A 26156-nucleotide genomic window follows, 5' to 3' on the forward strand; every position below is an offset into this window, starting at 1 on the left:
ATGCAGCCACCACCCAGAAAGGTAAGGTACCATAGACTAGTGTGCAAGAAGAGTTAATATTAGAGCTGTTTACTGATAACACACTTTGTGTCTCTACTACTCCACTACTTTCATGTCTCTTCCTCTGGCACACAGTCCTTTTAAAGTTTTATAATTAATACTTGTACAATAATACATAGATTGCTTTCAAGAGATACAGTAGGTGAGAGAGGTTTATGATGTATATATACTATAATCTATACATATGGCATTTTAAATATTTAGTTTTTGATAGTGGATGCATTTTCTGTGAAAGCAGCTGTCTGCAAGTATTGAAAATGTATGTTGGCACATTTTGTGAATACCAACCACAGTACATGTACTTACTCTTCAAGGTATTGGTTACATGTTCTAAATAAATGTACTGTACAAGCTAAGCGTGTATGTTATAAGGCATTTATGACCCTATGACTTTTGAGACGTTACATCTTGCACTCTAGTTGGAGTGTTACTTACATTATAGTTAATAGTACTCCTGTGAAAGCAAATATTTTCTCTGTCTGCAACCCATAACTAATTTTACAATTTATCATTGGCGACATTTGTCGTTTTACTTTAATTTATGACTTTCAGGGAGAGTAAGCAATTCAAAATTGTTTGTGTTACTGGTAAAATGGAAATGAAAAATTTACAATTCTAGCAGCACAACAGGAATTTTCAAAAACCTTTACACAAACCTTTTAAGGGATGTCTTTTGGATTGTTTTATTTGGAAAGCTTAATGGTTGATATTACCTCTCAAGAAATTAAGAATTTGACTCTCAAACCCTGTTTGAATATCCACTAAATGAACACCTAACACTGGTTGAAAGAGAAACACTTCTTTTTTTATTGAAAGAGAACTCAACATTGAAAAAGAAAAATGATGAAAGAAGAAAAATTATTTTCTTATGATGTGACTGTGACTATGTTAAAAATGCCTTTGATTTACGAACTTCAAAGATCAGCTATTACAACTGTTGTCATGGTAGACATTTTCACGTCATTGCAGATGAGATGAATGTGTTTGAATGTAATCTATTACCTCATAAGGAAAAAATATTGGCTCACTGATGGGATGGGAAATGGAACACGGGCATAACTAATATCATTAGTTACACCTGTGCTTTTTTCAAGTCAAAGGTCTGCCATGAAGTCTAAAGGCTGCTTAGACTGAAGAGCTTATCTAATGGCCGTTCAAACACCTCTCTGGTAGAATAAAGTGGTCTTGGGCTGTGTCTAAAATTCCAAACTAACATGCTATTTTTCATAATTGTGTTTATAATTCCATTTTTTGTTTGTAGGCCATGCAGAAAAACGATAAGGGCCTGTGTGCACATAGCACCTTTTTCGGACAGAAAAGCGGCCGCAGGGCGTTATGTAGTGCTACATCACAACGCAAAAGCCCTCCGAGCACTTTTTAAAATAATTTCTATGACAGCAATATCTTGACAACATTCAAGGATTCAATGATCATTTATTGTCATTATGCATGACAAAATGCAGTTGTAGCCCAATTGTAACACAACAAACACATGACTAACAAAACAAAAACAGCAGTACATTCCTGTAATGTATTTTCTTTAATATACATCACAGCATCAACAAAAACAATTCTCCGGGCAGATAATATGGCCGACATGTTCACATTCAAAATGAAACATGAGGAAAACATTGTCCATTAACTTTGACTGTTTGAGCACCAAGCATCATGATGAGTCCTCCTCCTCTGGTCCACCGGAGTCCTGCTCTCTGTCCTGTTGTCCGCCCGTCAAGTGTAGCTTGATGCTGGACCACGATGGATCCAGGTCTCTGTGAAGATGTGGGCTCAGCAGTCACCGACCTCCCGTTGATGGGTTCGCCTGAAGTCTGATTTCATCCATCTTATTTTCTTGTGACCGGGCATCAGACAGCCAGCAGTAGGCGGAGTAGTGGAGTAGCCTTTGGGCCTGGGTTATCATAGCTTCCATCTCAGCTCTGGTCCCTCTCCTCCCTGGTGGCACACGTTGGGTCCAGTGTCTTTTCTCTAGGCAGCCGTATCGATTGAAAAGAGACGCTGGCACTTAGAAAAACGTTATGTGGACACAGGCCCTAATACTGCATTTTTTCCGGGAATGTCGCCACAGACACCAAGTTCGTAATACCGCAAATTTCTATTACAGTACTTTCATCAGGCTTAATCACCATTGTGTTACCGCCTTTGGGTTTAGTGTCTTAACAGACATCTATTTAAACAAAAATGTAAACAATAGCTCATGACAGGCCTTGGTATGATGTGATTATATTACAGCAAAGGGGCATTTTTCTGCCCGACGTTTGTGCTTTTGGAGGCAGTGGTTAGTGTTGTTTTGCTGCATTCCTGCTTGCTTACATATTCGGAGCAATATTGTCAAACCCCATCTTTAATATTTTAATAATCTTTAATAACCCTTGAGCGCCCTCTTGTGGCATAAAAAAGCCTGTTTCAGTAGGTTTCATATTGCGTTAAGTACCAATTAACCTTGGCCTGGCCAATCACTGAAGGACACCAAGTGAGGTGAATCGCCTCATTTATTCATATTATTTCATCCTGAACTCTTTTTTTTTTCTCGTATTTTAAGATTTTTGTGGACTGAGAGATCCTGTGCGTCCATGAAAATGTACATCTTTTATTTTATTCTTTTGTTAAAACTTTATTTTTTTTATTGCAAGACAAGAGACATTACATAAACAGAACAACAATAGGATGACAAGAGCAGTGAATACAGGCAAGATAACATCATGTAGTCAGTGTATTGGAAACGGAGTGAAGTCGGTGTGTGTGTGTGTGTGTGTGTGTGTGTGTGTGTGTGTGTGTGTGTGTGTGTGTGTGTGTGTGTGTGTGTGTGGTAAATTGCATAATCTGTATGATAATTATGGCATGTTATCCCTACTTTTTATTAAGTTGCAGTCAGTTCACAGATATTGATCAACTCAGTTTAATACTATTAATGTTAATAGTCACACACTAAGGCTGGTAACACGTACAGTCTCATTTACATGTATGGTATATTGTCATTTAATGTAAAAACAAAAATGAGACATTGCAGTAACTTGACCTTCATAAAGTACTGTCTTCAAAGATGGGCAAAATATCATAATTTGTAACCACTCCCGCATGACTCTTCAAACAAGAGTTACCTGGATGTGTAACCTGTGTTGTCACCTTTGTTCTAGGCTACCTGCTATGACTTTTTAGATTAAGCTATAGGCGCATAATTAACTTTCTTCATAATAGACATGCTGTGTTTTCTATTTATGAACTAATTTGATCATGTATTTTACTAACGGTAGTTGCGAAACCGTATAATGGTAAAAATATTACTGACTGGACAGTGTTGTTTGATAACCAAGCTTGACTGATGGCCAGTGGTAGAAGAAGTATTGAATTATTTTACTTTAATTAAGAGTAGTGTGGAAATACTCTGTTACAAATCCTGCATTCAAAATGTTACTACATCAGTACCTGCATCAAAATATACTTAAAGTATCAAAAGTAAAGTTCTCATTATGCAGAATGACATATTGGTGTGTGTGTGTGTGTGTGTGTGTGTGTGTGTGTGTGTGTGTGTGTGTGTGTGTGTGTGTGTGTGCGTGCGTGTGCGTGTGCAGGTAAAGGAGAGCCAGCAGGTGAAACTGGTGTTCTCAGAGCAGCTCAGCAAATTGCAGACCAAACAACATCAGGACACTGAACTGCTGGAGGAGATCAGGTACATTTACCAGACAATTGATATCTGCATGAAATCCTCCCATTGTATTCAATGAGACAGAGGGCCATATGCAAAAAGATCAACAGAGAGACGGGGAGTGAAAGCATGCCAAATGACATGTCTTTTGATGCTGTGTGTTGTGTTATTCCCTGTTTCCCAAGGACTTTCAGTAAGCAACGAGCAGCTATAGAGAAAGAGTATGGTCAGGTGAGTGCACATAAGCTATTCTAGTCCACTATTAGTCCTATAACTGGAACTTTTTTTTTTTTTACTGGAAATGCTCATGATTTATTGATTTGAGATCCCATATCAGTGCCTGAGTGCTGTTGTTGTTTGTTTCCCCTCTGACTCTGTGTGTACAGTGTGTGTATTGGTATGTTTTAACACAGATGCCATCTGTGATAGGAATTATTCTGGTGGACTGATGTATATTGGTGGACTGATGTATATTTTTTGTCGACCGCCATCTACTGTAGGTAAAATATAGATAAATAATCATACAACCCTATTTCAAAAAAATCTGAACTATCCCTTTAATGTCAGGCTGGAAAAACAACATGAATAGTAGTTCTCAGAATTTACTAGCCTTGAGACAACAATGTGGCGAAGGGTTGATCTGCAGGAGAGGTGATTGCTAGCAGCATTCTGGTTGAGCAGGACCCAGGAAAATGAGAGAGGGAGCACCGCACAAACACCAAGAACAGACACAGAGAGACAGAAAGGGGAGCACAGGAGACACATAGAAAATGGGGAACACCAGATAAAATACTGGGGCACAGCTGTAACAGTGACCGAATTTCCTCCCTTGAGCTGTGGTTCAGTGATAGAGTAGGTCATCCTTCAATCTGAAGATCGGCGGTTGGATTCCCACCTCTTCCAGCCCACGTTGATGTGTCTTTGGGCAAGACATTTAATCTCAAATTGCTCCCGAAGGCGGCTTACGGTGTATGAATGGTTATAAATGTTACTTAGTCCTGATGGGCAGGTGGCACCTTGCATGGTAGCCCCTGCGATCAGTGTATGAATGGGTGAATGATGACATGGAGTGTGAGAGCTACTTTGCGTCGGTAGGACTAAAAAGGCACTATATAAGAACAAGTCCATTTAAATCAATTGGTAAGAGATTCCATATTTTAAATGAACTCTCTTACCTGTTGTACCAAGTTCTTACCTTCTCAGGAATGCTCTGAAGAGAGCTTCATGTGTTGTTTGCACATTGGTGGAGAATGTTTCACTTATGTGTGTGTGAACATCTTATACATGTGGGCGTGTTTTACTAGTCTGGTGGGGACACAAGTCTGATTACACACTCACATTGTGGGGACTTGCCTTCCTTTTGGGGACAAAATGCATGTGCCATTAACATAATCATTATATCTTAGGGTGAAGACTTGGTTTAAGGTTAGGGTAAGGAAGGGTTTAGGTTAAGGCTGGTAGTGGTTACGGTTTTGGTTAGGATAAGTCTCCAGGAAATGAATGTAAGTGAATGTACATATCCCCAAATGTCATGAAAACACAACTGTGTGTGTGTGTGTGTGTGTGTGTGTGTGTGTGTGTGTGTGTGTGTGTGTGTGTGTGTGTGTATAGAGTGTCCACACTACTGCTTACAAATGCGTACCCAACTATAACTATAACTATACTACCCAACTTTAGCTTTGAAGCAAATATAAAAAAGATCTACTGATCAGTTGTTGTTTAATGCTTGACGCTTGAAAGTTTTTGGTATTTGGTTATATATTAAAATATTGGACATATTGAACTTGACATAATATTAAGGCAAAACAAGGCCAATGTAATCATGACAATAGCAAGTCAAAGAAGTAACAAAATATACAAATAACACGATGCACACAGCTTAGTGCAAGTTTAGAGACAAAGAGGTCAGAATTAAATAACATGAAAACCAAAAATATTTCATTACGAGACCTTGCTAGTTGTTGGATGTAATACAAAATAATGCAAGGCATTGTGGGAACTTCACATAACATAAACATGAGCTAAATGAGCACCTTTTATGAAAAAGCCCACTAGTGGCACTAGTTACATTTTGCAGTCTTTTCTTGAGGTTGTGATCCGGTGGTAAACTGTGCATTTTCAGGCTCTTCAGAGATTAGCAGTCCAGTACCAGAAAAGAGACTGGCAAAGAGGCAATACAGATGCCATCACATCTGGGTAATAAACACACACACACACACACACACACACACACACACACACACACACACACAACTGCTTTCTGTTTATTTTTTTGAGGATGACTATATTTTCCAAAACCAACCACTAGACTAGGTGTACCTGGTTGCTTTGATGTCATTTTCAGTATGGAAAGTTGTTGTGTAAATATAATATATATCTTTAAGGTGATAATGCATGATAGCGCATATGGCACTGAGTCAATATGTTTTCCTATATTGACCCCGGATTAATTACACTGTGAAATATAATTTTTCTGACAACCTTTATCTGCCAATATTCAGTAAAATATGTGATTAGGCATTTATGCTTTTCTCTTCGCCGCTGTCTAATAATGTTACATTGTAAACAATCAATCCGTGTTTAAATTAACAGTAGGAGAATGAAGGTTCCGTTCGGTTACCTTATGATGCGTTCAGGCTCTGTTAGATGAAAATGAGTATTGGAAGAAGGTAAATTATCATAAACGTTATCATGATGTGTTCACACTCGTAAAATGTAGTTTTGGTGAGAAACTTGAATAAATCCAGTTGTTTGAAGGAGATGTTTTCACATTATTATATACAATAGATATTAGAGAGGAACTATGTCCTTTTAACACTAGCTCTAAACAGCTTATAATACACCATTAAAACTATTAATGACAAGATTTGTTTTAATCCATAAAAATACAATCTTTTAATTCCTTATCATTGGAATTGTGTGTTTTTTATGGTTTACAGACTTCAGAGCGGCTGAAATGATTTTTGGGACAGTGGCAAAAAAGTCTGAAGCCTTGTAGACCAGCTGCTATAATCAAACAACAATCTGCCAGTATGGATCATCAATAATCGGCAATTAATATCAGCGGTAAAAAAAACTCAGACGAGGGATCTCTAAAAGTTATATTTACTCCGTTTTTTCTTTTGTGCTGATTCAATCTTTGATCCGATCCGTGATCTGATCCGAACCGTGAGTGTTATGATCTGCACCACTAACTTGTGTCAGCGTCACACCTCTTGGTCTGTAGACTACATCGGGGTCTGTTTAGGAGGCTGTAACCAGGCTACTTACATAGAGAACAAAGAGAAGTCATTTTAGAAAAAACTCTGATCATTATTAAATGTCTGACTTGTCTGATATTAATGAATCAGGGGCAAAGCAACATAGCAAATGCATGGTTCTTATTAGGTGTGCAAATTGAAGTATACATGCAGTATGAGAAGGAATATGTTCAAAGGTGCATTGTGGCTATTTACATTATAATATAGAAGGGATATAATAGGCATGTGTCTTCATGGCACATAATAATATTAGTATTGGTCGAGTTTTCACACATATTTACAGGCAGGTGCTTAGATGTGTACTGACACTGACTGAGCTTTTAAAAAGAACTTTGAAGTGAACTTAATCAGCGTTTGTCAGTCCATATCTGTGTGTGTTTTCAGGAGTGTGTTTGGTGTGTGGCGATCAGTGGTAGATGCTACAGCTCAGTCTGCCACATCACGACTAGCCGCTGCAGAGGAATACCGCCAGCTGATTGGACAAGCCTCCAGAAGTCATCGCAATGCGAAGGACATCCGAGCTAAGAGAGTGAGAGAGCTGCAGACAGTATACAAACACATTTTAACACACTACACAGAGCCTGACATTTCTACCAAAGGACACTGTTGGCTGAATGGATATTTTTGCTGTGCGTGCATTTGTGTGTGTACGTGTAAGGGCCTGGAGCGGCTCCAGAGGGTACAGGGTGAAGTGGTGGATGCTCTGCAGGAGCTACACAGGATCAAGAAGAGCTACCACCAACTCAGTCACAATGCCAATGTTGCCAGAGAGAAAGCTGCTGATGCGCAGACCAGGTAAACAAAAATTATGATGTAACTCATGAAAAACATCAGCCTCCCCCCTAGCGTTTTTAAGTAGGAATATTATTGGCACCACTATCGCATTTCCTCAGGGCCTACTTGCAACATGCACAGGCAGCTTCTCCCCCACTGCAACCAAGACAACCTCAAAAGGTCGAGATTCACCAAATCCGTATGTGAAGTTGACAGATCCCATTCAATTGAGAGCAAGAGAGCCGGCCGCATGATGGATACGACACAGGGAGTTGACTGACCATCCTAAATATGCACAATCATTACTCAACCTCAACTTTATGCAAATGATGTCCTTCCATCACAATGCAGCAGGCTTGCGAAACTCAGCTCAAACAGTCAAACTAGGCAGTGTGATAAAAAATGAATCAATATTCTATTACTGCATTGCTTTTTTCTCACCACAATTGTTTTCAGAAACATATTTTAGTTTACTCTTCATCTGTAAATTTAGAAAGTTTGTGACCCTTTCGCCATATTTAAATCAGTCGAGCCAGAACCAAGCCTTGCCCACCTGACAAGAGCAAAACGGAACATTTGGTGTTCCGTCGCATCTTTCTATGTGTTGGTTTGATTGTTCTATGCAAATGAATGCGTGGTGACATCACCAAAAGGCAAATGAGAAGATGACATAATCTGGCAACTTTTAGCTATTTTGGAGCTAGTGCTAGTTACTATCATTGGAAAAGAGTTGGCAACAGTACCTAGTCACAGCTTTGTGCTGTAAATCAATCATTCATTTTCCCAGGAGAGCGCAACTTATGGCAGACAGAATTGTATAGTGAAGTGAGGACTCTTGGGAACCAATCCAAAAGCAGTTGGTGTCAATATTCTGTAGCAGGTCTATAGATTTCAAGCCATTCAATCAATCATGTACAGATCAAAGAACTGAGATGAACTTGAAGTTCTGTAATTCAGGCCTGAGGCCAGGACCACACTGCCTGTGTGAGCAGCATGTGGGCATTGCGAAACCTTCTGCTTTTTATTTTGGCGCGCATGTTAACAGGTTAGATCACCCACAAGCTGTGTCTCTTCTAGAGACTCAAGGTCTCATCTATATTCTCTGCAAAAGTAGACAGTGAGAATAATCTTTTAACAGTATATTAATAACATCATACCAGCAACATTCTATGTCTCTATCTGTAGAAAAAAAATACATATTTGTTTTTAACTCAACACTACCCGTTTCTGTTGCAAAATAATGCCCTCTAACTTTCTGTGCACAGAATATCTTGATTTGTTGGCAAGGCTTTAATTCTGAAATGACGGTGTTGTGGAAAATACAATGACTGCAAAAAAACAGTTTACAGCAGCGGTGTGGCCATTGATGAGGTCTTATATCAATATGTTTTAACTGTGTCTTCCAGAGCCAGAAAGAGTGAACATGGGATTTTCCACTTTAAAACAGGACTACATAAGATGACCGCTAAGGTATGAATCTGAAATTAACTATAACATATGTAGGTCTATATAATAGAAATTAACTGTGCTGTTTGTCCCCAAATGGAAGTTTCAGTAATAACATTCAACTCAACATATTCCTAATATAAGTCCAGTCGGCTTTATTTATACAGTATAGCCAAAAATCACAAATTTGCCTTATAGGGCTTTTACATATTGTAAGGAAATATGAGGGGAACTAGTCTGACAAATATTCTTCTGCTTCCAGATATGCCCATGACTGAGCAGTCTTTTAAGTAAAGATAACTTGATTTTAAGCAATGTTTTCTTTTCAAATAGTTTTGCCTCTTTAAATACACTCAACATCATCAAGAGCACACTATTTGATTTTAATGTTGTACAAGGCCGTTCAAAAGCAGGGCCTATAGCTTCCAGGATATACTTTATGGCCCAGCTTGTTGTCAAGCTAAATACAGCTTGAGGGATAGAAAAACATCAAAACAATCCGACCAAACATTTTCAGCCTCTAACATGTTAGCAAACAGAGTTGTGCTAGTGTCCACCTGATTAATGTGAGTCCTATATGCTCTTTCCTTTTAGTTTGTAGTTTGGTTTCCTTTAGTTCCTGAGGGAAATATCTGTCTCTTTAGCTGCTAAATGCTCCACTATATTTCCCTGCTAGACTGTGTCTGTTTACTGTTTGGAGCTCAGCAGGTAGTGTACAGTGGTTTTATCAGTAGTTTTTGCTGGAAACTGCCAACAGGATCCATGAGAGCAGCTCAGACTTAACTACTTCCAGTAAACGTGTAAACTGTAATGGAGCGGTAACATTACAAAGTGACACTTGCTCGTCCATGAGAAATACTGTAGGTGAGGGTCAGAAGCTTGGTGACAGACTATTTGCAGTTGTATTGGTGAACTGCTGTAACTGCAAGCTACCATTTTGTTGAAGAAAGGTCATAGAGCGCTAAGGAGATTGCTAACTGTCAACAAAGGTGTCTGAATTGTCAAACTGTTTGCAAACCATTGTGGTTTTGTGGAGCAGTTTATACTCCAACAGAGGAGATAAACGTGAATGATGCAACACTAACAAAAAGCTCTCCGTTGTCTTGAAAAATCAGCACAGCTGAGACAGCTTGATTTTGGTCAATGGTGCAATTTCCTATTGATTAAATTTGCCTCCTCGAAAGGATCCTTCAAAATCCTGTTGTGTCCAGACCTTTAAGATAAAACAATAAACTGAAACAGGCTACATTTGGTGTCAGAATCGGATATGTAAATTATGCAGCAGCTTATTACAATACACACTGGGTATCCATTATTTTTTCCATTATCAAATAGTCTTAAAACACTGACTTTAGGTGACTCTAAGTTGTCATAAATTCAGTTAAATACAGTACTGTAAGTGGTTTACAGTGGTCTATATTCTATATATTGGTTCCTCTTTTCATGTTAAAGTTTGTGATGTTTGATACATGTTTCACTTGATCTAAAAAAATAATGTGTGAACAGCTCAGCGCCAGGTTGAGAGAGTGCGACAACCGCTTGACTGAAGTTCGTAATGAGTATCTGCTGGCGTTATCCGCAGTCAACGGCCATCATCAACACTACTACACCAACGACTTACCACATATTATGGAGGTAACACACACACACACACACACACACACACACACACACACACACACACACACACACACACACACACACACACACACACACAGGAAGCCAGTTTGAGTTGTGTATCTGATAAAACAGTTACCACATCATTTCCTGACATATTTTCTCTGTACAGTGCACAAAACACAGCTTACTTTCCCCTTATTCACTTAATCTGTACATTTCCAGCCTGGTCTCCTAAAAATGACGTTCCCATACATGAAACTGAATTTTTCGAGGGAAACTTATTCTCTACCAAATAGGTCACGCAGGAGATAGCAGTTTGTATGTGAAACCAAATCAAAGTTGGCTTATTTTAATTTAAGTCTGTAACTTAATTTAAATAACGTAACATACTTATTTTCAGCCAAACCATTATGTTTACTAAACCTAACCCAGTAGTTTTGTTTCAATCTACATTAACCAGGTGGGAGAAAATATGTCTCCATGTAAATGTAGTTGAGAATCCTGTTGTATGGTAAGATCATTTTGTAGGAGACAGGGTTGACATATCTGTTAGCAAAATAAAATTGCTGTCATAATCTCTTCATTCTTGGTCTTAAATTAAAAAAAAAATAAAACTCTCAGCCATCCTCATAATAAGTTAACACTAACTAAATGGTAGAAAGGTTTACAGGTGGGGCAACTGACTGATCTTTACTCCTTCTACCTGCAAAGTGAAATGCTGTATTTAAGACCAAGAATGAAGAGATGACAGCAATTTTATTTTGGCAACAGAAATGTCAACCCTGTCTCCTACAAAATTCTTTTTTTAGTTTAAATTAACTATTTCAACTGTAAACTTTTAATTTTCCTGGTAGTTGAGATCATGGCATCTTTAGAGAACCCTGACCAAAAGGTTTACACAGTTTAAAAACAATAAATTACAGAAAATACAGTAAATACACAGAGACAACACCATTCTGCTTAAAGTAAGCAAAAAGGACAATATAAAATGTCAGATTAACACAAGATATCCTCACCAAAAAACTGTCTGTATAGGTAGTCTTAGGGTGTGGTGGTGGACCCAAAAGCAGACACAACCAGGGAATACTGAGTGATTAAAAAGGGTTTTATTCCCGGGAGGACACAAAGGGAGAAATGTCATGGAACAGCGAGGCATCCGAGGACGAGAGGGCGAGGGTGGGAAACCGGGCACGACGAGGCAGACTGGGGAGCCGGAAGGATGATCCAAACCGCAGGCACAGAAAGACAAGGCAATGGGAAACACTTGGATAAACGCCAAAAAATAATTAAACAGCGCTGCCAAGAGCGAACAAAAATATCACTGAGGTGTAACAATGATCTGGCGAAGAGGGGATGAAGAACTGGGATAGATATACTGTTGAGTGATGAGTTGATGGAAGGCAGCTGGGTTGACTGGGCAGGTGAATGAATTCTAATCAGGAGGAAGCTGGGAGGAGACCAGGGCGGAGCCACGCCCAAAGCACACACATACACACACACACACACACACACACACACACACACACAGACACACAGAGACACAGGAACACAGGGGAAAAACAGCCTAACCGTGACATGTCTGGTATAACAATGAGTAAAACAAGTGAGAATGTCCATTAAAACAAATGCAGGACTTTCACCCAGGAGACCTGGAGTGTTGAAAATGATGGCAAAACAACTTGAAATAATAAAAACTGACACTTGTACTCTATTTCTCTAATCAGCAAATGGACGGTGGTGTTTACGATGATTTAAGAAGCCATTTTACCTTGCTGTGTGGGGCAGAGATGGACACCTGTCTTGCTGTACACAAACTATACAGCACGATATGGGAGAGTGTTGCCAAGGTATGTCTGTATATGTGCATACAGTGTTACTTGTGTTCTGTATACGGTAAAGCATTCAACATTTTTGTCATGTCATGGGGCGGCCATGGCTCATGGGGTAGAGGGGGTCGTCCAGAAACCACAAGGTTGGCAGTTTGATCCCTGGCTGCTACGTGTCCTGTGCCAAAGTGCCCAGAACTCCAAATTGCTCCATGGACGCTTCACAGTAGCCTACTGCTCCTAATATGCTATGGATGGGTAAAATACAGAGGCCAATTTTTATATATGTACCTAATGTAAATGATGGTTGAAATAAAGTTACATTTTTGACAATCACAAATACATTTCTTATCATAGTTTGCAAAAGTCCACCTCAGGAGGAGGTTGTGGTGGATGGATGGATGGGTCAAGCAAACACAGGACATTCACCCAGGAGACCGTTGTTTGGGTCCTGTGTGAAGCCAAATGTCATCTTTGACTTATTTTGATTTAACATGAAGGTGCCATACAAGATTGGAAGCATTTCTATTGCCTCTCAACAGCTGTCATCATTTTGACGGCTGAGCCCACAGCTCGCAGCTAATGGTGCTGACAGAGCTAACAATGTTTTCCTGAGGGGGAATCGAAAGGTGGTACTGCCCTACCGCGTCAACGCATTTGATTGGGACTGCATTATCATCTGTAACTGTCGTACGAGCGAGTGCAGAGCGGCATTCGTGAGCTAGACAGTGGAGCACACTCACATACACGGACATGCACTAGACATTACTTCACATTACTTATCTTTACACAGCAAATAGTTTTTGCCAGCTATATTAATGCGCTGAATATCAAATTTATCACCTTAACAAAGTAACAAACATATTCATTTTTTGCTCTAATGTTTTACTAAACCTACCAAGTAGTTTCTTTGTTAACCTCATGTTCATAACTGCAACCATAAGGCAAAAGAAAATATGTTTGCCTCGGAATGTAATTGAGAACGCAATTTAGTTGTTTGGGAACAAAATTTTGTAGGAGACGGGGTTGTCCACAGTGGCGCCTGTGAAACCAGACATAAGACATTTCTCACCTTGTCTCATCAAAGACGGTGGTGGAGGCAAAACAAACTGTAAAGGTTACAGCAAGATTGGCAGATTGGGAAAAAGCAGAAATGCAGAAAGAAATAAAAACACAAATTAAACACGGGAGAAAAATGTAAGGGAAATGAGAGATGCAAGAAAAGTTGGAAGATAATAATGTACAAGTACATAAAAAGAGTGGGGGCAATAGCTAAGAGAGGCTTACCGGTACATCTAGGTACAAGAAACAAAAGTTTACATAAGAAAATTCAACACATACACAAAATGTCTGAACTAATGTAGCAACTTGGTGAAATCTCATAAGCTGTTCCCTTCAAAATGCGAGTGTTTGGAAAGCATTTTAACACCTAGGTCTGCATTTTTATGACGTTACAAGGGTGGCACAGATGAAAACACTGGGTTTTTGTCCACTCACACCCAAGTGATACAGTGCAATTTGGTATCCAGTTTGGTTTGAAACCATGACTGCTATGTGCTGTTTCGGTTGCTTGAGGTGCACCCACAGACCTTTTCTATATTGTCAGAGCATACGTTTCCAAACCTCTCTAACAAATTCTCGATATTTTTTTCTTGAAAAGGATAGGGTAGGAGGAATTGTTTTGTTTGTTCCTGGTTAACATTGATTGGTTGCTGTATTGTCAGGTGACCAGAGAGAAAAACGTTCTGCAGTTTCTTCAAGAATCTGTCGTATTCAGCAAAACCCCTGAATTCACCTTCCAGCCAGCTCCACATGACAAGGTGTGCCTGCATGTTTGTGTGTGGAAACTATGGGGGAACTCATTTAGATATTGGAAAGAATTGACAAGAATGTTCATCATTAAGCCAAAACAATAAATAAGCATGGGTGTATGTGTGTGCATGTGAAGGTGTGAATATAATAACATTCATAGAATAACTTTATGATATAAGGCTTGTATTGAGTTGCACTACGCAGATGTGTACAAGATGACACATGGAAAGCTTAAGAATGAAGAATATGTTTGTCTCTCTTTTGTGCAGGTGTCTGCTCTACAGGAGGTTTGTGCTTCAGAAGCAGAGGGCTGGCTGGTTAAGGAGGCCAAGAAATGGGCTACAAAAGCTGCTAAAGACTACAAGATCATCACCCATGGAGAGAGGGTGAGACTTTGATTTCAAAGTTGGGAAGACACTCCTGAGCTAATGAATGCGTGTAGCAGTGGCCCTCAGAATGTTTTCTTCAGGAAATACAGCTTTCTCTAAAAGTTATTATATTATTACTGGAGTCTATAATTACAGCTTTATGTCCCAACTTTTGAATAGGTCGTCTATGGGACATGGCAGAAAGTGCCCCCGGAAGGCATGCGTTGGCCATTTGTAGGACATTACATGGTGTCAGTGGGGGCATAAAGGGACGATAGGGCACACGGCGGCCCAGGGGAACTTTTCCTGTGGGGGTCAGTATTGGACCACGTATTGGACTTTTCGGGCCAAATGGGGTGTATACTGTGTTTTGCATACTACTTGAACTGAGAACATAAGAATTGACAGTAAATACTGCCACAATGGTACATATATGGCTTTCGAGTACTACTTTCATGACTAGCACAAGCAGTACTAGTATTTACTGCCGATCGGGGTCGAAACTGTCTCCCAAGTACAACTACCATTGAATATTAAGGATATTCATTTACGTTTTTGCCGATTGGCTGCCATTAGGACACTAGAGGTCAAAGGTCATGTATTAACAAGGAAGTGTTTGTACGTCCGGCCAAAGGGGTAGTATTGGGACTTTTCGGCACTATTCCCATTCAAAACATAGGAATGACTCTAACCAATGGGACAAATGGGCCAAATTATGACTTTTGACCATTTTAAATCTAAACTTTGTCCAATCCGTTCAATTTTCATACCATATGATCTAGGCATGTTGGAGATGGTAGCGTACATTTTTCGGCATCCTAGCTCATTGTATTGATGAGATATTGGCCGGGACAGTAGGGCTATAAGCATAAATCAGAAATGTCAATTTTTCGCCTAAATAAGGGAAGTTTCAAAAAAGGGACATTTCTCATACATTTGAATGGGCCCGGATTACCGGCAATTGTCCCCCACTTTTGCGGGGATTCGGAGCTCTTTTTCCGGGTAAAAGTAGTGCCAAATGCCCCCCCAAACCTCCAGGAATTTGGAGCACTTTTTCCGGGTAAAAAAGGGACATTTGCCCCTAAAACTGTACCGCGAATTGTCCCCGGCCCCTGCGGGGCTTTGGAGCACTTTTTCCGGGTAGAATGTGGGACAATAGCCCCTCCAAACCTCCGTGAATTTGGAGCACTTTTTTCCGGGTAAAAATCGGGACATTTGCCCCTAAAATGTACCGCGAATTGTCCCCAAACCCTGCAGGGATTTGGAGCCCTTTTTCTGGGTAAAATTCGGGAAAATCGCCCCCTAAACCTCCGTGATTTTGGGGCACTTTTTCCCGGGTAAAAGTCGGGACATTTGCCCCTAAACTGTACCGCGAATTGTCCCCGAACCCTGCGGGGATTTGGAGCACTTTTGTCCAGGTAAAAGTCGGGACATTTGCCCCTAAACTGTACCGCGAATTGTCCCCGAACCCTGCGGGGATTTGGAGCACTTTTTTCGGGTAAAAGGTGGGACAATTGGCCTCAATTTTTGCCCATTCAAATGGATGACAAATGTCCGTTTTTGGTTGATTTACAAGGGAAACCTTATAAGTCCAAAAAGGGACACTTCTCATCCATTAACATTGGAGTGAATTAATACCCAATTGTCCTAACCCAATTGTCCCTTTTTGACCCAATTGTCCTGACCCAATTGTCCCTTTTTGGCCCAACTTTCCCAGCCAATATCTCCTCAGCTCGAAGGGCTGGGGAGATATTGGCCCGAAGTGCTGGCTAGCCCGAAGGGGCTGGTCTGCTCAATAGGCCGCCTAGCCCAAAGGGCGGGCTAAATTAGGGCTTGATAGTCCCGACCCAATTGTCCCTTTTTGACCCAAAATGCAGATTTCGTACAATTTAATGCTGGTCCGAGAAATATTAATTTCAGATCAATAGGATGATTGGTTAAGGAGTTATTGGTGATTTAATAATTGATCCAAATCCCACGGCTCTCGCCCCCGAATTGTCCCTTTTTGACCATTTTGGCCCCCCAAATGTCCCTTTTTGGCCCATTCGTCCTAACCCAATTGTCCCTTTTTGGCCCATTCGTCCAGACCCAATTGTCCCTTTTTGACCCTGATGGCATTGAGGAATTTTGGGCCAAAAAGGGACAATTGGGTTGGGACAATTGGGCCAATGTAAATGTATGAGAAATGGCCAGGAACACTTAACATTGGCCCAAATTAACCTGAATTGTCCCAACCCAATTGTTCCTTTTTGGCCCTGATGGCATCGAGGAATTTTGGGCCAAAAAGGGACAATTGGGATCAGGGACACTTCTCATCCATTAACATGGAGAACATGGAGAAAAGTGATACCCAATTGTCCCAACCCAATTGTCCCTTTTTGGCCCAAAATGCCAATATCCTACAATTTCATGCTGGTCCGAGAAATATTGATTTCAGATCGATCGGATGCTCGGTTAAGGAGTTATTGATCATTTAAAATAATTTCCAAATCCCTCCAAACGTGCCCCCGAAGTGTCCCTTTTTGGCCCTTTTGGCTCCCCAATTGTCCCTTTTGTCCCAATTGGCAAAGGACGATTGGCTGCAATTGTGCCATTTGGGGGGGTCAATGGGGCCAAAAAGTGATAATTGGGCCGATAGGCCCCAATTGTCCCTTTTTGTACATGTTGTCCCTCCTCAAATGTCCCTTTTTGGCCCAAACGGCAAAACTCACTTCCCCCCTTGTGGACAGTTGTGATAAAAGGACAATTGGGCACACTGTTCCCAAACTTTGGGAATTTATTCCCGAGCCGTCCTGGGACCCTCGGGAACCATTTTTTCCCTCCTGAAACTAGAGAAAATATGTTGTTTGAACCCGCTCTCAGCCGATTTTTAGCGGACCTCTAAATGCCCCGTAGGGGACGCCAAAAACAGCCGTTTTGGGGAGATTCGGCCAATACAAATGTATGACAAGTGTCCCGGAGGGCCCTACTAGCGGGCAGGCCATAAAAAATATAATCATTGTTCATCTCTGTCTTTCTTTCTCTGTCAGGCTCTACAGATGTTAGAGAGTCGGTTGAAGCTCTTGTCAGGGGAGACGGGGTTCAGTGTGGAGCAGAAAATAGCAGAGGTGCAGGACAGTGTCAGGAAGGCCAAGGTAATAAAAAATCCAACATGTCAGTTAATCACTTCTACTCTTCACCTCGTCCTGTTACCATTCAGCTCTCAGTATCTCCTTCCTTCTTTAATGTATAGAAGAATGCACATCAATTGATAAAGCATATCAAAATAAAACCCCAGATAATACCAATTATCTAAGATGTTTCTACTCAAAGTCTGCAGAAGTCCATGTATGGAGGAGGTCGGAGTAGATACACATATAAGAAACAAATCTGTAGAAAAACTATAATGTGCTGGCAGAAAAGTATTGTAAAAGGCATTCACCCTGGAGATCGCTGTTCATGTCCCATGTGAAACCAAAAGTCTACTTAATTCACATCTATAACTTAAATTATGTCACAAACATAGTTATTTTAAGCCACGCCACTTCTTACTAAACCTTACCGCGTAGGTTCGTTGCCTTAAGTTTTTGTTTTGTTTACGACGTTAACTTTATCGTTATCTATTTTTAACGTTATCTATTTTTAGAACTGGAATCTTCACTTCACCTTCACTTCAACCAATATTCCAAGTTCAACCACAGAAAACACTTTCTTTGTGCTCCAGTGCTTAACAGATATCTACAAAACAAATATTAAACAGCATTTGCACATCTCCTACATACACCAGCAAAATGAAGGAAAGTAAAAAGTTCATATAGTGAAGCGCCAGACTTCGTGTTAATTTGACAATTTGAATTTGAGAACAAAACCCAGCTGCTGTCTGTGTGTGTGATTGTGTCTGACTGACTGTGCGTCTTATTTCCTTCCTGTCTCAGCTCAGCAGGGTGAAGGCAGAAGCCCGTCTGGCTTTGTTGTCAGACAGCGTCACAGGAATTGAAATGTGGCTTCACAATGCCATGAACCAGGCAGAGGAGGAGCTGGAGAGAGAGAGACGCCTCAGTGAACAGAGGAAGTCTACTGAGGACGTTTCAGTATGCAAACACACTCAGGAATTTCCCAAAAAAGTCCACTGTATTTTTATTATCAAATAATACTCAAACTGGAAGAAATAGGGCATTTGTTGGGGATTATTTTCAGTAGTGAAGTAGCCGCAGGACGTTTTATGTAGGATTGAGTCAACACAAACAATGTGTGTGTTCAAAAATGGAGCTCTATGGCACAGAGAAATATGATATATCAGGCTGTGATACACACACACACACACACACACACACACTTGTTCGTAGGATACAATCATTGTTGGTTTTGGCTCTTAATGGGACTTGTTGATGATAGTGAAAATATAGAATTTCCATTAAGTCAAATCTGTCAACAACTGTTCCAGTTGGAAAAAAACACATGTCATTGAGAGATGAAAACATTGTGTTTATTGAAAAAATTTAATTCCATTGCTCAGCGAGGTGGGCTGTGGGCCTCTAATTTAAAACTAAAATAACAAAGAAGGGTAACATTTGGAGGATGAACCATATTGAGAAGAATATGTGAGATACCTTGCCTACTGACGTACACTGAAGTTTTCATTGCGTGTCTTTTTAGGAGGATGAGTTTGAGCTGACTGACTTTGAGGACTACGATGATGAGAACGGAGACATCTTTGTGGATCCAGTGTCAGCATCTGGAGTTTGTATATACCCTGCAGCCTGCAGAGTTGTCTATAGCTATCAGGTAGAGATCAATGAAATATTGTTCAATTAAGAGGTGGTTTACCTCTGCAAAAGAAGCAAACCATCTTTAATGTTAGGATCAGGGCTTCACATGGTCCCGTTCAGAACTCCCTCCATGCTTTTGAAATAAACAAAAGCACGCAATTCTCAAATATGTCAACATGACAACTTGACACCTCTCTTTTTCCTGTGGTCATGACAATATGGGAAAGTACATTCAAGTTATAGGCCAGAACATTTTGAGAAATCAACAAGGTAACTAGAAAAAATATATCTGATGTTGTTAAAAGATAGAAGGTCATGCCTATCCTACACACTGTTGACCTCTGAAATCTGTGTAACCTTATGGAAAAGTTACACAATGTTCTTCAGAAAATCTCCAGAAAAAAATTACAAATGTAACTGCAGTTGTTTTCAACAAAGGCAATAGACAGAGTTGTATCCTGTATATATAGTGCTGCAGTTGGAAAAAGTTTAAAGAATTCATAATGACAAAAGCATGTTACTTCCTGTAGGCCAGCCAGTCAGATGAGCTGTCAATCATGGAAGGGGAAGAGCTTCAAGTGATTGAGGATGGAGACATGGAGGACTGGCTGAAGGTAGTTTGATAATTTGGTTTGGTTACATTGTAACCTTACAAGGTATATGTACAGAGAATGATACCCCTGCTGCCAGAATACACAGATACTTCTATAAGACACACCGGCTTGCCTAGCCACGCCCTGCAGTCCTTCCACTCCTTCCACTTTACATAGTCCATGTATGTCCATGTCCATGTATGGGTTAACTCTTTAAGACTCCCCGTGAGCTGAGAGGCTTCTGGTGAACCTGCAAGATTTTGTGCTGCTGATGATTTAGGTTTAGGAGTACAGAAATAAACATATTCTCGCTGATGGTCTCATTTACTTTTGTAGGTATTATAAAGGCATCAGTATTCGATTGAGACTGTTTCATAACCACTTAAAAGTTCCTCCCAGTAACTTAAAAAAGAAACATTCTTTATTTTGTATTCAATGAGTTAAAGGGTGCATGTTTTCCAGTGTCTCATCTTTATCTCTACTTGTTCATGTCTCTGTCCAGGTGTGTAACGCGTGTGGTCAGGTGGGGTATGTTCCAGAACGCTATGTGCAGTTCCTGTGTCTACCTTCAGAGGATGCCATTCAGCTAAACAGTTCTTTCAGCTCCACCTCATCCACTGGGTATAAAGAGAGGGCAGTTAGCAGAGGTCAGTCTTTTGTATGTGTTACTTACTGTACCGCTGAATGTATCAGGTACTTACATATTGTATTTGAAACACAGTCTCCCGTAAGCATGTAATGCATAGTTGCTCAAATTGGCTCCCTTTAGAAACCTTTAGTGCGGCCCCTGAACATGACATGCAATGCAATCATCCGCAGTCCATTTCAAAACTTTCACTTTCAATAGTTTACATTTAATACACTACTTGGCTACTGCGTCAAACCAGGCATCCCTTACAAGCGTATGTCATGTTAGGAATTTCAACATGTGGCACGCTACTGGTAGCATGGCACCTCACATGCAGTGGCACCTCACGACCAGTGGCACCTCACCAGTGCTGCGGAAATAACGTTCTATCACCAATGCTAGTGCTAAAACTAGCTATTTTGGTGGACAACTCTGCAGTTTAATGTGAAAGTGAGATGTGAGCATGTTGCCGAGCCCTCTATCATATGCTGGCTCCCTAAATTGATGTAATGTGCATGCAGAATTGATTCAAAATAATTCCAATAATTATTTACAATAATTTCCCCATTGTAGCAATCCACAGACGGAAGGGAAACGACAAGTAAGGAACAGTCAACCGGAGAGAGACGCAAGGCGCAAACAGCTGATTCTACGCACCTCCCTCTGCTAATTTTAGAGAATCTTTCATTGATTCAAAATATGTTTAGCGCTCTGTTAGTGCTATATTCTTATGTGAATGCTCTAATTAATACATGTAATATTTAACCGGGCCAAAGCATGCATTCCCCCAGAGAACAAGCTGGAGCTAAAAAACATCAGCAAGGCCGAGATCCTCCTTGTGGCACTGGCACCGCAGTAGCTAGTCAGTGGCAGGCGTCAGTCAGGCGTCAGGACAGTGGCAAGCGAGTGGCACTCGTTCAGTACCCGTCAAGAAGCTGCCGAGCTGAGCGAGCGGAGCCACATTTCCTGAGAACACCCATTGTTGTTACGACAGGTCAGCTGCCGTAAATCAGTTTCATCATCATAGTATGGATTTTAGTTGAGTCAGAGAAGCTGCGTTTTTTTCTTTTGTCATTTGTAGACTTAATAATTTCAATATGCAATGCTGCTGTACTATACTGAATATTGTTTTGCTACTACTACATTTCACTTCATAATATATTACACTTATATACCATAATATGTATAATGTACATACTTTTTTAAAATTTAATTTAATTTATTTTTTACAATTTTTAACAAATCATGTTATGCTGTTATACCACTACTATGTTACTTTACTTTGAGGAAACTGCACTGTTGGACTAAGCACAACACTGGTATTATTTTTCCACCAGGTAAACCTGAACACGCACACCTCTCTCGAGTGTAACAGTGATTATAACCACACAACTATCTAGATTCTAATTAACAGGAGAAAAACCTTTTTCTACATGTAGATCTTAAACCCTTGAATGTAAACAGCACCCATTGAAATCAAATGGGAAATGTAACTCAGCAACAGTCTGAATAATTCAATCTATGTAGTTAGCTTAAAACTGTAGGCCAGTGAGCAACCAGGTTCATCTTTATTTGGAAATTTACTTAATTGAAATACTTCCGCCATCAACGTTATAATTCAGGCCGTTTTGAAACAAAAAGGAACAAAAATACAGTCTACTGATACAGGCCTACTTTAATAGACAAAAATAATTAGCAGCAATAATGACGTTTTTTACTTTTTTGTGTTTGTTTTTCCCTTTTTCGTGGCATCCAAGCATCTATAGAGTGCCAACTGACACCGACAAGTGGTTATGCCGAAATGTTTTCTTTTTTTTTAATACAAGTCTGAAAATATCTTCACTCTTCCTCTGCTTATATGTAGGTTTCAGTAGGTGCCACAAGCTGCCAGTGCCAATAGTTGCCACAGGAGTGCCACCACTAGTCAAGAAGATTGCCAACACTAGTCAGAAGAGTGCCGCTAGGCATTAGACGATTGCCACTAGTCAGAGGAGTGTGCCCCCCTGGTCCATGTATGTTTTGATAGTCTGTTTTATCGTTTATTTGTTTTTTGTTTTTGTTTACTAATCCAGTTTCACTTGAATCTTGTGTCAGGTGTAGCCAGAGCTCTGTACTCCTACCAGGCCCAGAGTGCAGAGGAGCTTTCCTTCCAGGAGGGGGCACTAATTCACCTGATCCGCTGCCAACACACTGAGGTGTGTGTTATCTGTATTATTAATGTAGGGCCTGAAGCCTCAGAAATATGCCGTCTTCTGTTGCCTAAGCTTATAAGAACACAGCAAATCTTTGCAGACTTCAAAATCCCACAATCCATCGCTGTCTGGATTTACTTTAGGCTCTCTGGGGCAATACTAGGGCTCCACTTTCATCAGTCTCAGCTTGACTCCAGTTTTTTTGGCTAACCTTAGTGATTCATAGTGTTGGTTCTCATATTAAAATTCACAACACCCCTCAACTGCTGAACAGTTTCATGTGTAAACAGGAGTCGCTGGCACAGCAGTTTGAAAAAATAATGACCTTAAGGTCCACTCACTAGTTTTATTCAGAGCTCTCGACCACACCCCCCTGTCTCCACCAGGGAATAGAGTTTGCTTTCGGTTGCGATGGAATTCATTTAGTTGTCATCATGAGACAGAAGCGTTACAACTGATGAAATTAAATTGGTGATAAAGGCCATGAGATGTTGATGAAAGCTCTGGAAAAGCTATAAGTGGATCTTGAGTTTAGAGTATTTTGTAGAAGGAATAGATGGGTTCATGAGGCAATGCTGGAATTGTTCTTATTATGAACCGTCTATCTGTTCTATTCTTACTTTTTATTTGTGTCTATCTCACTAAATTATCTACATGAATGTTTTGTTTTACAGGTGGATGATGGGTTTTGGGAGGGACAGCTAAATGGACGGATCGGTCTCTTCCCATCACTGGTGGTGGAGCTCGTTCATGATGAAGGGGAGGAGGAGGATAAGGAGGAGGAGGTTAGACTGTATTCTCTGGTTTCATGAATAATCCTGTAAATCATGACTTTTCTAGATGATCTTACAAAACTCACATAATGCTAAAAGCTTTATACCACTCACCCTCTGACATTTACCCAACTCAACTCATTTCTGTTTATTTAATTTTCTGACTGGCTTTGCTGCTCCTCTGTTATTTATTTGTTTTTTCTTCAGCCTCCCCCCACCACTACCATGCCTCCCTCCATCCCAATCCCTTCCAACCCTGGCTGTAGTTCAGCGCTTAGTGCTACTCCCCCTGGCTGTGTGGAGAACAAACAGCAGGTCTTTCCCCCAAGGCTCGCAGACAACTCAATAGGTGAGTGGTGTCAAACTTTGTTCCAGCCAGAGATTATTGTTTGTTGCTTCATCTACTTCATTTCTAGAGTTTTTTCTAAACTAAATGTGTTAGTTAAGATGGTAATGGCTGTCAGTGTTGTCCCATCAGACACTGCAGGCGGCAGCCGCAATTCTCCAGACTTCTCCAGCATTCGACTAAGACCAGTATGTGCTTTTTATAAAAAAGAATATTCTCTGTATTTATGCATATCGTTTGGGGCATAACAGCATGCATTCAAAAACTAAATAGAGAAATGGGGATTGGTGAATACTGATTATACTTGTATAAATTATCTTTGACCTGACAGTGAAACGTGATAATCTGCAAATTGTTTACTTCACTCTGTACTGTTTTAGTGTAGAGCGCCTCCTCCTCCTCCAACACAGAAGCCTTCACCTCAGCCTTGATGCAAAGACTGGAGTCACTGTCAATGTTATACATGACGTGTAAGGACCAAAGGAACACTGATTTTGTGACTTTTATTATTATTATTGTTTTGTTTGCTTCTGTATTTCTTAGGTTTTCCGACTGGTCGACTTAGTTGTAAGGTGATGTGAATTTACAGCAGATAGCATAATCACCCATAAGTCACTTCAGAACAGTGGAACTAACAGAACTAACAGCAGAAACAAAGTGTAGCTGCTTAAATACGTGCACCAACATTCAGTGTAATGGTGGTATAACATTAACATTTAAGTAAGAGTGGTTGTGAAAAACATTATAGCAGACATAGTGTGTAGCTTTAGCATCGCAGGCAACTGAGCTTTTACTTTGTTAGCTCTCGACAAATGACCCTTCGGAAGCAATATTTGCATAGCAGGTTGAATAGCAGCCGGCACAGCTCTGACCCTTACAGTTAACCCCTGTGCATCCCTTCAAATAAGTTACTCTGATGTAAAAAAATGTCTGCATACTGCCATACAATTATATAGTAATGTTATTTTCCACCTTCACTGAGTTAAATCTTGTAACCAACTTCACTCCTGATCATAACTACTGTTCGTTTGTTTTCAATATGTCACTGTTATTTTTTTATGGAAAGAAAACACACAAAAATCAATAATTTGATGTATACTAAATGCCAGGGGGATTTAAAAAACATATGTTTTCACAGTCTGACATGTTTCAGTGATTAGCAACAACATTGATCTTGATGCATTGCATACAGCAGCATTAACTCTAGTACCAACCAGGAATATAACATGACACATAGGAAACTCAACCTGTTGGGAAAGAAATATAATTTTGAAGCCGGGGCTCTAGATTGAAAGCCAGATATATAGAATGCATAACTTTATGCTGTGATTGGAACATTTTTGTCGGATTGTCTGTGATTCAGATCATCAATTTATCATAGACTTATTATAGGAGGGTTGAACTTACAAAATTAACTTACAAAATGAACACAAAAAAGGTCACACCCTTTATGGGTGGTATGCCATATGCTTTAAAAAACAGGCAAAGCTATAAAAATGGCCCTAGTGATGCACAAGGTTTAAAATGCTTAAACACTAACTGAAGGAATATATAAAGAATAGTACAGTAAAGAAAACATCCATCAACACCTTAATAGTCTTTTCCTATATGGGTAATTGCAGAATAATATACATTATTAAATACTGTATTAAATTCTGCAAGTTGTGACTTTACCAAAAGAATTGGTCATCAAAACAAACATTGTACTGTACAGTTACAATTATTACAATATAACACAATATTATATGAAATTAGTTTGTGTACATCTATAAAGAGAAATAACTATTATTTTGCATTTTAGTCTGCTTTTGTATAACTGTTTTGTACTGTATTTTTTATTTGTATCATTGTGGATTGAATTAAACTAATACCAATAATATGGTGTGTAACATGTTGGTGTGATATAATGTTCCTTACTTCCTGTGTCCTTGACTGATGTCATGTTGTGATGTCATCAAGCTCAACAAGGACCCACTTGCACAGGTTTGAAAAGCAAAGTTATGGTATTTATTTCATTAGAGTAAATAATGATACATCTGTATATTTACA

At 39.9% G+C, this 26156-nt stretch overlaps 1 protein-coding gene across 2 annotated transcripts; it reads left to right on the forward strand.

Annotated features, from left to right (window-relative positions):
• LOC137875164 (F-BAR and double SH3 domains protein 1-like) lies at positions 1-25953 on the forward strand. Of its 2 annotated transcripts, none has more exons than XM_068714174.1 (21): positions 1-21; positions 3648-3745; positions 3907-3952; positions 5844-5917; positions 7366-7510; positions 7640-7776; positions 9162-9225; positions 10708-10836; positions 12546-12668; positions 14372-14467; positions 14729-14845; positions 17857-17961; positions 18742-18897; positions 19463-19591; positions 20106-20189; positions 20671-20815; positions 22891-22991; positions 23663-23773; positions 23969-24110; positions 24240-24295; positions 24493-25953. In XM_068714174.1, the coding sequence occupies exons 1-21, from the start codon at positions 1-3 to the stop codon at positions 24670-24672; spliced, it is 2259 nt and encodes a 752-aa protein (XP_068570275.1). In that variant the 3' UTR covers positions 24673-25953. The 2 variants fall into 2 exon arrangements, with proteins under 2 accessions (XP_068570275.1, XP_068570276.1); XM_068714175.1 differs by having other exon boundaries at positions 24488-24620.
• Positions 25954-26156: the final 203 nt, after the last annotated feature.

Source organism: Cebidichthys violaceus, unplaced genomic scaffold, assembly GCF_023349555.1.
Source record: "Cebidichthys violaceus isolate CVI_PGR_0920_01 unplaced genomic scaffold, fCebVio1.0.p SCAF_2, whole genome shotgun sequence".
Classification (NCBI taxonomy): domain Eukaryota; kingdom Metazoa; phylum Chordata; class Actinopteri; order Perciformes; family Stichaeidae; genus Cebidichthys; species Cebidichthys violaceus.

Coding starts and splice junctions, on each gene's coding strand:
- LOC137875164 (XM_068714174.1), top strand. CDS start 1: ATGCAGCCACCACCCAGAAAG. Junction 9,226..10,707: donor TACATAAGATGACCGCTAAG/GTATGAATCTGA, acceptor ATGTGTGAACAG/CTCAGCGCCAGGTTGAGAGA. Junction 17,962..18,741: donor ACAGTGTCAGGAAGGCCAAG/GTAATAAAAAAT, acceptor TTCCTGTCTCAG/CTCAGCAGGGTGAAGGCAGA.